Genomic DNA, 13,409 nt, shown 5'->3' on the forward strand with positions numbered 1-13,409 from the left:
AAATTTTAAAAAGATATATATATATATAATTTAATATTTAAAAAGATATTCATATTAAAAAAAAATTGAAGACTCGAGCCCACGGCTATCATTACAATGCAGTGGACTAAGGGTCTCTTATGTTCCAAAACGCTCGAGTTATTTTTTTTTTATTTTTTTTTTTTGGTGAAAACGGCTACTCATATCATATAGTTCGAATTTGAGTACATCCCTCCAAATCAGAAGAAAGTAAGAAGTACAACTGTGGGGGGACGTCTGCAACAGACGTCCACAAAATATCACCTGAGTGCCGAGCGACAAAGGAGGCGACCCAATCTGCTGCCCGGTTCGCCTCCCTAAACACATGCGCTGCCCGAAAGTCAGCCATCATCTGAGCCATCCTACGGGACTCTCGGATGAGGGGATGGCCATCCCCAAACCGATCCACACCCCGAATCCAATCAATCACCACCGAAGAATCACCCTCGAGGTACACCCGCACAGCCCCGTATACCTGCCTCACATAGGATATACCCTCCCAGGCTGCCTGCAGCTCTGCTCCAATCACTGTAGATCCAGGCGTGCGCCGTCCTCCTGCTGCTATCAACCTGCCAAGATGGTCCCTGATCACAAATCCGACCCCTCCAAACAAACCATCTGCCGACCTGCTGCCATCAAAGTTCACCTTGAGATAGCCAGGGGGTGGGGGTGCCCAAGAGACATAGGCAAACCGTGGCGCTGAGACAGCGTGATGAGCACCCCAGATATCCCTGACCAGCCCAAAGGTGACTACCGAAGTCGCCCCAATAACCTCCCTCGCAAGCCTCGTCGCCCTATCCACCACCATCCTCGGAGTCGCCCTCCTCCCCTCAAAAATACCAGTGTTCCTGTCCAACCATATATGGTAGGACAGGTAGGCCACATAAATCCCCACCTCAACAGATCTGGGGCGTCGCATAGAGCCTCTCAGCTACTGGATCAGATCCTGCGCCGACACCACCGAGGCCGATAACGATATCGGGGAGCTACTCCATATGTCGCGAGCCCTAGGGCACTGCAGCAGGACGTGCTCCACAGTCTCCTCAATATCTGCACATACCTCACAACACTGAGAGATCCTCATGCCACGTCGAGCTAACATACTCCTGGTCGGAAGGCAGCCCCACGCCACCTTCCATATGAAAAGTGCCACTCGCGGGTGGACCCGCATCCTCCATATCCACCGCCCCTCAATCTGTCGTACTGGCTCCCTGCTGATCACTGTATGAAGGTCCCTAGCTCGCACCCGTGAGCGCCCTGTCGGTCTCCATACTAACCTATCCGCCTCCCCCCCTAGGGGTCGCTCGGGCTAGGACCAGCTCTGCTAACTGCTCCCCAAACACCTCCCGCACCAGCTCCTCCCTCCATCGTCCTCCCTCAGCATCCAATAGGTCACTGACCCTCCACCTAGCTACTCTCGCCGAGTCCACCATGGTCGGCATACGACTAAGCGGTACCTCGGTCACCCAAATAACGCTCGAGTTATTTGGGCTTCGGCTCATGCAGTACTTCCAGAGCTGTGTGATTGTACCACTTTGAGGGGAAAAAAAACATGACAAACGCACAACTCGTAAGATGGAAATTTTCGGAATTCAGGGCTCAATGGCTATATCGTGTGCGACGAATTGCGTTATTCTACCCGCCATGGTAGTTTGTTGTAGATGCTCCCTCTAGCGAAATTTATTCTGCCCCACCTCTCTCTCTCTCTCTCTCTCTCTCTCTCTCTCTCTTCCCGTTTCCTGCTCGTCCCAATTCTTACGGATCAGGGTTTCTCGCATGCCCCTTTAATCCAAGGTTTCTCTCTCTCTCTCTCTCGCCCCCCTCTCTCCATGAAGAGGCGATGCCTGATGCTTCACCCGCCTCATATACCCAAGTGCTGCCAGCAACCGAGGAGCCGCAGGGCTCAGCATCCTCCCCTTAGAGGTTCTCTCCCTCCGCTCCGCCCCCCCCCCCCCCCCCCCCCGGGGGGCGAGCTTGATTGCTTCGATTTGATGTGCAATTTGGCTATTTTTTATTGCTTACGGATAGATTCCGAGTGGGACTTGATTTATTGGATTTTGATGGAATTTTCATCTTGTTGACTCATTCTTAGATTAGTTTCAGAATTAATTGAGCGAATGAATAATTTTCTTTCTCATCGTTTTTTTTTTGTGCAGTCTGAATACTGGTTCGTCATTCATACCTCAAGCGTAGATTTCTTTTAATTAATACAAACTGATGATAAAGAAGAAGGGAAGCGATATCACGTTTGGATTTAAAAAAATAAGCGGCCTCCATACTTCTCTGTTCAGATTTCTTCGCTCCGCACCCACATTTGTCTTTATCAATGGGTAAAACAAAGTTTTTATAATCTCAACCCTAATTAAATCTAGTATTAACGAGTCCAATTAAGTATACTGCACTTTTCATGAATACAGAGTTTTGATACATGTTTTGATTGCATTGCTGCTAAGCGTAATACAATACTTGAATAGGTACGTGGATATAGTCAAAACCCTCCTTATACTCATGTTACTATCATGAATAGATACTATGTATGATTCAAGTATCACAAGGTTATGGTGCAAAAGAGAAAAAAAGAAGCGTGGAAGAGATGTGATGCAGGGAGGTCACCCAAGCAAGGCAATAATGGTGAACAAAGTAATAGATGATCTTGAGATGCCTGATGTACACATGAATTGCCAAAAGGGCGGTGATTTGGACAGCATTCCGGTTTTCAAAATACACAGGGGTCTGTATTTAATAGAAACCTCTAGTCGATGATGTTTGTGCCAAAGTAATAATTAGTACGTGAGGTGGGAGGGTGGCTATGAAAGTTTCAGCCTCTATAGGAATTGAGATGCTATGAGAGAGCGAGATGTTACACTTATATGAATATAATCAAATAAGTTATAGGGTTATTCAAATTTTTTTTTTTTCAACATAGTATAATTGAAGCATTTGATTGCATAACAGCTTAAAATGTTTAATGATTTGCCTAAATGAACACTATCTCTTTCTTAATGGTTAACTATCTATGAAGTCTCACAAAAACCATAGGCTTTTCATCTTGCAACAGTCGATTCAAAAGTATTTTTACTCTATTTTCTCTCTTATCATGCATTGTATTGGAAAGTTTTCATGTTTTAGTGATTTAAAACCCCCTGTGGACATTGTTGTTGCATTGTTTTAGATCTTTTCATATCTTGAGGTTTCAAATCTTGTCTATCAATCACCATAAAGAAATTTTAAATTCTCTAAGTTCGAAATAAGATATATTTCTAGTGTATGGTGATGTAACCTTTTAGTAGCTGGTCATACTTTTCAGTGCCCATGTGTGCTAAGTAAACATGATGCCAACTGCAGAACTATATGGCACACATGATACTTGAAGCCACAAAACTATATGGCCAGAATTATATTGCTTTGGAGCAGAGCAAGCATGAGTTACTATCTTTATCTGTATGTGAAACTGTAGTAATGGTAGGGGATAACCAAGAGGTAAAACATGAGCTCATGGAATGCAAGGACTCTAATATCAAGCTTGAATAAAACAAGTGTTTGCAAGGCAATGAGTATATACTTCTTCCAACTAAAGCATATTTTTAGAATCTTTTACAAGGCATAAGAATGCTAGAAGCCTAGAACCAACACCATGTGGCTCAATGTTTAGTTCCTACTTCATTCAAAATCAAATGAAGTTATTTAAGCACTAATGAAGGCTTATTCTACTACAATTAGTAGTCGATGTGCCCTTGCCAATATATGCAGAAAGTTTTATTCAGTATATTGAGCTAGAAGGCTCAATATGATGGAGCTCTTGTTTTTACTATGATGTTGCTAGCCTTGGCATTGCCAGTTGAACAGCTATAATGTTGGATAGGTGGTCAACCATTACATATTGGACATTTGGAAAATCTGGCTCCTTGGAGATGTAAAGTTAGACTGAAATAATATGATGCAGTGATGTAGTATAGAGGGCACGTATAAACTATAAAGATTTAGCTCAATCATCTTATAATCTTAGTTCTTTGAAAATCTTGATGACAGGCAATAATGGGAATGGAAGAACTCTCCTGGCTGTATTTTGTGGTTTATCCTTTAGATTGGTCTGGAGATTACAGCTATATTCACCAAGGGGCTAATATCACATGAAGGAGATTTTGCTGGCTGATATTGAAGACAGCTAAGGTTATTGCATTTGATGGACTTAATTGATGAAGTTGCTATATTACACCTATGCAGTGAACTTATGATAGATCCTTGACAAGTAATTTCACAGGGCATCATTGTGCTATTATGTATAAGCAATTCCTGTTGGGGCAGGGAGATGCTCAAACATATAAATCCATCAAGTTTTTGGCTCCTCTAGTCTATCGTTCTTTCTCTCTCTATTTTAGTGTTATGTGCATACATAAAGTTTAATGAACTTTGCAGTACCAAATTTTTAAGTGCTTGAACCAATGTCCGCCGTACTAACCCGTATAGATCTGTATTGACCGTATCGTACCATACTAGTACAGTACCGAGGTTTGGCTGAATATGTGAATCGAAATGGTATGAACCAAATGAAACCACCCTGGACCGCCTGAAACCAAGGTGCTACCATACCACTACAAACCCGTACCTCCTATTTTGAATTGTACTATGATAAAAAGTGAGAAAAAGGAGGTCGGAAGTTGTCTCGGTATGAAATGCATACCGTACCATACTGAACCGGTAATGTACCAATACGGTACTAGATGGCAAGATTGTGGATCTTGGCTTGGACTTTCTATGGAGTATCTTGCTTATATTAGTTGTCAACACTCGGCACAATAGTTTAGAGTGTCCAGTTAAAAAACAATATTAGTAAAGACAATTTTTTTAGTCATTACAGGTGCCAAATATGATAAATCCTAAATGCTAAGATTTTTTTTTGGTGTAGTGTAAAAAGGTTTTAATCTTTTATTTTAACAAAAGGGTAGTTGTTTTGTATAGAAGATACCCATACCTAGTCAAATTAACCTAGAATCCAACATTTTATATAAAATATAAATATACGTATCTGTAATTTTTTATTGTGTTCTTAATGTGATGTTCTTTGGATGTTGAAGTACCATCATAATTTGTGGGCTATCTTTGACAGGTTTAGAAGTAATATTTTTCTTGATTATTTTGAAAGGTGGTAAGGCATGAACTATGTCAACCTGTTAAGAATATGCTCATAAATATTTCAGAAAGGGATTGGAACTTTTATTGATTTGCTATCTTGTTGGGTAATTTAGTCTTTTCTTTTGCTTCAATTTAGTTTTTGTTCTTTTGCGTATCTCTTTTTTGAATCGGAACAAATTTTCAGGATTTAACTTCTGCAAATCATGCTCTTCATTTCTGTCAACTTGAAAATGGAAACAAGTATGATTTGCTGTATTTGCTCTCTATTTACTTCTTGCTAAGGTTTGTTGTACCATCCGGTACCATACCGTACCAGTACTGAACTAGTACACAATTTTGTATTGTATCAACACTCCGTACACCTAGCCATCTCGTACTATACTGCATACCAACATTATAAGATAATGGTATCAGTATGGTGTTCGGTACCAAGACGGCAAATCTTACTTCTTGCTGCTAATTTATTTGGAATGTCAGTAGATTGAATGTAGCATATCCAAAATGTGAATAGTTTGACCTGAAGTAATATAAAATTAGGCCTTCGGTTTGCTGGATGGCTGGATGGTCTCTACGTTTTCATTTTATAGATGTTGATTTGTAATAATCGACTATAAAATGTTTTTTTTTCACTAGTTCATTGTTTTTCCCTATAGTTATACTTCTTGTAGTTTCTGCAGTGTTTTTTTCACTTTTTGTTTTAAAGTTTATAATTGTATGGAGTATGTATTTTTTTTGCCAAGACAGTGGTGGCTTTCTGCTCTCTGTCAACTGAGCTCACCACTTTGTCTGTTATCAAAATTTTATCTCGTCTTCTTAGAAGAAAATTTGAGAAAAGTCTATATTTTGATTTGATTTTGGTTAACAGGTTCTTTTTCTCCATTCTCTTTCTATAAAGATTGTTCTTCCAGCACCACAACCACCATCACAGATCAAGGCAATGATGAACCATTTTTGGAAGATGGAGAAGATATGCCAGTGTTTTCTTCGTTTAAGTCTAATCTGTCTTGCAATGAAGACGGCAAAAGGATTTTCTCTCACTCGGTAGAAGTACCAGTCCTTGAAGTTGAAACAGTAACTCAAATTTCTTCAACGGATTCCTGCAAAAATGGAACTTCTCATGCAACATGGTATAACTGTAAATGCGATATGTAAAAAAGTGCTTTTGTTTAGATTCTTTAAGTGCATGACAGAATAATTGCTGGTATTTTCCATAAAAATCTGCATTAAATTTTCTGCCTTATTATCTTGCACTGGTTTATGTGATCCACATCTGAAACTGGTGTCCACAAAGAGTAGCCATAACAATGACTGACAACGGGTGCTTTTGTTCATGTCTGCATGTCTTTGCATGTATTCACATCTGCGTCTGCACGAGAATTCTTCGTTATTAGTTGCTAGGGGCTGAATTTGAATGAGAATTCTTCATTATTACTTGTCATTGATTTAATTATTTTAAAGTTTGTTATATTTTGTAGTTTGGTTGTTTCCCCTTTACTCCACTCAGTTGACATGACATCTATTTGAAATGTCTTTAGACTCTGAAACACAATTGTTTTTTTTTTTTTTTGTGCAGGGATAATGGATCATATCTAACTGATCGTGTTAGCACCCACTTGTCTGCAGGACCATCACCAATTGCAGCAGATAAATCTTTGTTTCCAGTTGCTGGAAACATGGAATCTTGGTTGGCTCCTGGAAATGTGGTATGGGCTAAAACTGCTTCCCATGAGTGGTGGCCTGCAGAGGTGGGTTACAGAGACAGTTATCTTGTTGCTTTTCTGAATGAGTTTACATGCTGTCCATTTTCTTCTTCTTCTTCATTGAATTCAAATATCAGCATAATCTTTTCCTCAATGACTCTGATTTATGAACTTATTCAGGTCTTGGATGAGAGAGATATCCTAGATTGCACTAGCAATCACCACGTTGGGCATGTATTGGTGCAGCTTTATGGGAACCATGAACCGTGCGTACAATATTGTTTGATATGTGCAGCTTTCTATTTTTAAGGATTGTAATTGCTTATACTTTGTCTGACCTGTTGCTGCTGAAACTGAAATAAGCTTATTTTTCACTATACAGTGCATGGCTTGATCCAGTCAAGGACTTGTCACAATTCCATTATGTGAGTAATACAATTCCATGGAACTTCTATGAAACCCACTTTCAGTTTTTATTATTATATGCAGTGTTTTATAAATCCTAGATACCTTTGGCATTAGACCAGTATGATATCTCTTCTAGGCTCAACAACTTTTCCATGAATTGCCTGCTATGGGACTACCCACTTCGGTGGCTGTTTGAGAATTTTGTCATTGAAAGAGTGGTTTTCTTTTCGGAATTTTTTCTTGCTATACTGATATTATTTTCTTCCTTATTGTGGGTTACTTTGAAGTTTAATGCTAATTTGGTGCCTGTGAATGTCATATATTATTAACCCTCCTGTCAATGAATATCAGGTATCTATCCAGGTTGATGAACACATGTTATTTAGATGTTTTGACACCACTCTCATTAGGAAAGAGTTAGTGAGCTGCCTGTTCTTGCCCAAAGCTAACTTGTTTTTTGAAGTTGAATTTGTGGTTGTGAGTAGTTTTGTCCAGCTACTAATCTTGGCTATATTATGACAGCAATTGGTAGAAAATATTTAGCCTTTTGTTGTAGTTATGTTTATAGAGAAACTACTATATTGTGAAAGGTGTTATTCTAAACCATGATATATTTAGTTTAGTTAGTAATTCTCCGAACCAAGTCATTTTATATCTTTATAAACAAGGACTTTATTATATAAAGGTACCTCCTTTTAGAGAATGTAGACGGCCTTTATTATTATCCTTTTCGGAAGTGAAACATTAATCATGATAGACTGTGAAACATCCAGTGCACAAAGTGAACTGAGCTGGCTCATTGGATCCACTTGGTCTGGTCTGGAAGAAACTCGAAAAGCATGTTCTTTGAAGACCTTGGCTTGTCCATGGATGTACCTCCGCTCTGGATGTTGAAGCATAGTCCACTATCATGGATTTCAAATGCTTTCCTACTGAAGACTGTGGTCTTTTTATTATATTATCTGGTGATTTTCTTCATTAGTACCAAGTCTCTTCCATGGTGAGTTGTAGTATCTCTCTAGAACTCCAAGTTGTTCCTATCAAATTTGTAGCGGGCAAATATAACCTGCATTTTTAAGTGTTTAATGATCTCTAAATCTGACACAACTAGTTCACTGTCTTTTTTTTGGTATCTTTTTTCCCTTTCTTGAGGAGAAAAGGGAGAGAAAAAATATTTGATATCCATGTTATACATAAATAAAGACCTGTGAAGGAAAACTTGTCTAACCAGTACTGTAAATGGTTGATGGAACTTCTTGCACGCTTTGATTGGGATAGGATTGTCTTCTTACATTTTTTTGCTTTTTAATTACTTTCTCTTAAGGTCGTGCAAGTATCCTTTTTTTCTAAAATTATAGTTTGCATGGTTTATATTTTTTCCAAGTTTTATCGAATGTGCTCTTCTTGCATTCTACTAATTACTTATGTATAGGGTTAACTGAAGCTAGTTCTGGAATGCATCTAAATTATTGTATTGGATGCTGTGTAGTGCTTTGGAGAGAGGAGCAAAAATCCTTTAGAAGCATTTCAAGATGCTCTTAAGCAGGTAACTAGGTCCTAGAATCAAAGCTTTCTTATTTCATGGTCAGATATCACTATCCTGGTTAAATCTTCCCTCTTCTCAGGCTTTGCTCAAACATGTGCATGCAAGTTCAAGAGCAAGGAGATGTTCTGATGAGGTGAAGAGGTCAAGCCAAAATGGCACACGTGGTACTATACTTTTTCTTCTTACAATTCTTTTCTTCACAAAACTGGCATTTTTATTTTATTTCATTTATCATTTTCGATCCCCAAACCTCATTATTTGATGTGTATGCAACATTCTCTACCAGATGCACAAAATCCTTCAAATTCAAGTAGAACAAAGGATGACTTCATTGAAGAAGGGAGGGGTAAAAGGAAAAGGAAAACAAAACTTCACTTCGATGTAAGTGGAACCTCAATACCTATTGTTCTTGATTGGAAGAAAGAGTAAATTTCAGATATAGTTCTAGGGGATTGAAATACTATGCAGGACCTGTTTGGAAACGATTCGTGATCTGGCTGGATCGAGAGGGGAAGAGAGAGCCGGAGGGGGAAAGGAGGCAGCAACTATGGTCCACGACTTGGCAATCTCCTCTTATCTTCTCTCTTTACCTTCCTCTCTCCCCCTCTGGCCTCTCTTCCCTCCTGATCTTCTTGCCAGATCCTGAGGATTGTTCCCAGACAGGCCCTTAGTATTTTGTGGTCAGAAGTTTTTGGTTATTGGCTTCCTTTAATTGCAAAAAGACTACCGGTCTTGTTTTAAACATAAATTGTGATTCCTTGTCCGATATCCCGTTAGCATTTATATCCACCCTCCTTAATCCTTTTCAGCAGTTGAGCTTTCCGGAGAAACCACAAAGAAGAGTGCGCCGGCTCAGGATAATGCGACACCTTGGGCTTATTGCTCCCGCTGGATCTCCCTTTTCTCCCTCACATGTGAAAACTTCTGAATGAGTTGCGGCTGGTTCATTTTTGCTAGTTGTTCAACTTGGAATGTTTTTCTTTGTAGGCAGCTATTATGTTACAAATTGTGCTAGAGGATTCATAAACATGTGTATGTGGTCTGTGGGACAATTAACATCAGGCAAGCTTGTTCTGGGAGTTATTGCCATCCATTTGCCGTAACTCTTCGTAATGTAATATTGAGATGGCACAACTTTAATCACTCAATGCCTGTGGGAATTTTACAAAAATCTCCATGCTTGATAACTGCGCTCATATTTGGGATTGCCTGTTCCTCTTACTTGTCCATAGAGAGAGCAAGAACAAACAAGATGGCGAGTGGAGTTCTGTCCAGGCTATGGTTTAGAACAGGGTACTCTTATGTGGTTATAATCTAAGACAGGGTCTTATATGTGGAAGTAAAACTTTAATTCCAGCACACAAATTTTGCAGATATCTAGGTTGGTTCACTGAAGAAATCTGTAGGTGTAATTATTTGTTCCTAACGGGGGTTAGTGAAAATGTTTTCCGACGGTAGTTATTTTTCATTTAAACCCCTGTAGGACGTTTGCATTAATATTCTATTCACGTGATATTTCAGCTCCGGACGAAATAACTAATAAAATTTGAATTGAAGATACCCGCCCTTCGGCGACCCTCGGGGGTCTTCTCCCGCCCTATAAATACCCCTTCTTCTCATCACCTTTCGCTTCGAGAACTCATGGGGTCGGAGGGCGGTCCGAATTCGATATCCATGATCGCCGGCAAGGTAAGCTTTCCGATCCCGATAAAATTGGATTTTCTTTCTGCTATCCTCTTTGCTCTTCGTTTTCTTCGTCGGTGGTGGAGGGATTAAATCTATTTCTTGGTGTTAACAATGGGTTGGGAATGAGATCATCAGTCGAAGTAGCTCCGGGATCGTGGAAAGAAACCAGGAGAAGCCTAGGGATCATTTCTTGGGATCAAAGAAGTTGATTCAAGAGGGCCAGGGTTCTGATCTAGCTAGAGTTTCACATTGGTTGTGATTGGATCGGGTTCTCATTTGTCGATTCAGATAAAATGTGATTCAAAAATTTAGAGTTTCATGTTTGAGTGATTTATATTCGTCGCGAGTCAAGAATTAGGTTTCACACGAATCATGCCTCTATGATACAAATTAGTTGTGGTTCAAGAACTAAGACTTGATGTGCATGTTATCTTCTGTTAATCACAAATCATAGTCTCATTTCAAGAAATTTAAGAGATCTAGAGCAATTTATAGAGAGGATCTTGGACTGTCGTAGTTGTAAAAAAAAAATTGCTGATTTCTAGGGATTGCCTTCTGCCTTGGTTGATAGGATGGCACGGAGGTGAGCCTCTCTCTACATCTTTCCCTTCTCAGAAGACACTTGGTACCTTTTTTCTCTCTCTACTTCTATCCGTTCTATCAAAAGAGAGAGAGACTTGGTAACCCTTGGCTTTCTGAGGCTATTTGAGAGCAAGCCCTAACTGGGCCAAGGATTTTCGGAGCTCGAGATTTAAGAGAGACTGATTGGGGGAACTACAAACAGGTGAGAATGAAACAGTAGTTGGTACTCATTACATCCAGGTGGCCTCCGATACCTAGCTGAGGATATTACTTCCAATATTTCTTCAAACAATAATTGTTTTTCAATTTTTTTTCCCCCTACAATCCTAGTGGCTGTATGCATGCATCTGTAACTCCTATATGCATTCTTTATATTTATGATCACCTTTTCTTATAGTAATTGAATAGCCAATAGCTGCATACAAATTAGTCCCACAATGCTCTCTATAGATACTTATACGCTATGGATTCATTCCATTTCTACTATTTTGCCGCTTTAAAATTGGTAGTCATTGGTGTTCTCGATGACCTCATCTTTATGCACTTCTTCGTTATCATATCACACTTCTTGGTATATCAACGCACGTTAATCACTTAAAAAACACATTTGGCTTAATTTAGATCCAATGACTCAATCCTTTAATGCTGTCCTTTTGACACCAGCTTGTAATTTTAGGCATATTCACAACTATGCTTAGATATACTATTTGGTCTTCTTTGAGGCTTGCAAAGCTCCAAATTGCAAACGTATTTTTGTTTCCATTTGGATGCCTAGTCAACCTATTCTTTAGATTTCTCCCATGTTTCAGGATTCAGTGAGTAGATAAAGGAAGATAGAAGAAGAATTGGCAGGGGTGGTTGCTCACATAAGCTTGACCTTTTAAGGATATTAGGGTTAAAGGTAATCTCTCATTTTGCAAGAATCTTGGGATTGGAGATCACCTACAATCCCTCCGCTTCATCCTTGCACCAAGTTTCTTCACATCGTCATGCTTACATTGAAAGTATCACACATATAGGCTGGTTCACCATTCAAAGAAGTTTGTTACTATATGCCTACTTATTCTATCAATGAGTCCTATAGTCGCACTTGAAACTCGTGAATTGTCTCCGAGAGTCCCAATTAAAACTTTTTGTGGGCAGTAACTGCTGTGGCAAAACGTTTGCCCGGACTTGTATTAGAGATTAATGAGATGAAAAACTTTCATCTGTGGCCATTTCTCTTATATTTGCGTCAATTTCTTTGGTTCATATCCACTTATGGACTCTGCATCATACTTGCGATTACTATGCAATCTCCCAAGCCCCAATTCCACCTTCATCTAATCATCATCTCTTTATATAGTCTCTATTTAGCAAAAGCACCCATCGGCTCTCTCTGTTGAAGGGAAAAAAAACAACCAAGAAGTAATGAATTGTCCATCTTTCTTCAAGCATGAACAAAATCTGTCCCTATAAGAACTCATGAAATTTGATATAGTTTTGTACTCAAACTGAACTAAAAATGAAGAAAACTCTATAAAACTGCAGATCCTCAGTTCTACTTAAGTTTTATATCATAGAATATCTTTTTGGTAAGACTAAGTTAGAAATCTTCCAAAAATAAGGATCTATTTGGATAATCCTGCAGATATCTGGCTTATTGGCCTGTTCAGCCCGTATCTTCTAAGCCTCTAAAAAGTGACTCCTATACAACTAGGGCATAATTTTATCTAACCATTCTACATGTTTCACAATTTGCTCATACATATTGTATCTTAGACCACTGATTTGGTAATAATATATAAACGAGCTTGCTTGCTTATTCAATCCAACCGTCGTTTAGAGTTTCCACCAAGAAAGAGCACGGCGAGTGGCATCCGGGAAGATCCACGATCCTCCTCCTTTTGGAAAGGGGAGGGCACAAAGAAAAAGAAAGGCACCAGCCCTTAAGCAGCAGTCGTAGTATATCCCAAAGATGCCAAGAAAACAAAGAGAGAAGTGAAAAGGGGAAGGTGGTGGAAGCGCATATCCTGAGAAGATGCCATCCCCCAGTTCCAACTCACTTCCAAGTATATCCCAAAGATGCCAAGAAAACAAAGAGAGAGAGTTGTGAAAAGGGGGAGGTGGTGGAAGCGCATATCCTGAGAAGATGCCATCCCCCAGTTCCAACTCACTTCCAACTTTTCCACACACTTCAAAAGGGGGAACCCCACCACATTGCTTCAAGCTAGTCACACCCTCCCTTTATTGCAGCCATGACCACCTATAGCTCTGAAATCGACCTTCCTCTCCTCCTCCCCTGAACCACCATCCCGTATAACTATCAAAATAGACCTCCCCGTTCCATCCTCTCC

General features: G+C 39.6%; 1 protein-coding gene across 7 annotated transcripts; it reads left to right on the top strand.

Annotated features, from left to right (window-relative positions):
- The first annotated feature begins 1,531 nt into the window (after window positions 1–1,531).
- Window positions 1,532–9,976, top strand: LOC103705492 (uncharacterized). Of its 7 annotated transcripts, none has more exons than XM_088712840.2 (10): window positions 1,573–1,941; window positions 2,175–2,348; window positions 6,047–6,278; window positions 6,725–6,896; window positions 7,032–7,117; window positions 7,234–7,276; window positions 8,749–8,805; window positions 8,885–8,969; window positions 9,092–9,186; window positions 9,615–9,976. In XM_088712840.2, the coding sequence occupies exons 2-10, from the start codon at window positions 2,345–2,347 to the stop codon at window positions 9,735–9,737; spliced, it is 897 nt and encodes a 298-aa protein (XP_088568966.1). In that variant the 5' UTR covers window positions 1,573–1,941; window positions 2,175–2,344; the 3' UTR covers window positions 9,738–9,976. The 7 variants fall into 7 exon arrangements, with proteins under 7 accessions (XP_008787436.4, XP_026659835.4, XP_008787437.4 ...); XM_088712839.2 differs by having other exon boundaries at window positions 1,660–1,941; window positions 6,017–6,278; XM_039115205.2 differs by having other exon boundaries at window positions 1,801–1,941; window positions 2,175–2,185; window positions 6,017–6,278.
- Window positions 9,977–13,409: the final 3,433 nt, after the last annotated feature.

This window comes from Phoenix dactylifera, chromosome 16 (genome assembly GCF_051530095.1).
Source record: "Phoenix dactylifera cultivar Ajwa chromosome 16, Ajwa_hap1_PhDact_Kaust_v1.1, whole genome shotgun sequence".
Lineage (NCBI taxonomy): Eukaryota > Viridiplantae > Streptophyta > Magnoliopsida > Arecales > Arecaceae > Phoenix > Phoenix dactylifera.

What these genes read in the sequence shown, in the direction of transcription:
- LOC103705492 (XM_008789214.4), top strand. Translation starts at nt 1,680, where the DNA reads ATGCTCCCTCTAGCGAAATTTATTCTGCCCCACCTCTCTCTCTCTCTC. An exon ending in GGAACTTCTCATGCAACATG is followed by an intron (nt 6,279 to 6,724) that starts GTATAACTGTAA and finishes TTTTTTGTGCAG; the next exon opens with GGATAATGGATCATATCTAA. An exon ending in AAGCCAAAATGGCACACGTG is followed by an intron (nt 8,970 to 9,091) that starts GTACTATACTTT and finishes ATTCTCTACCAG; the next exon opens with ATGCACAAAATCCTTCAAAT.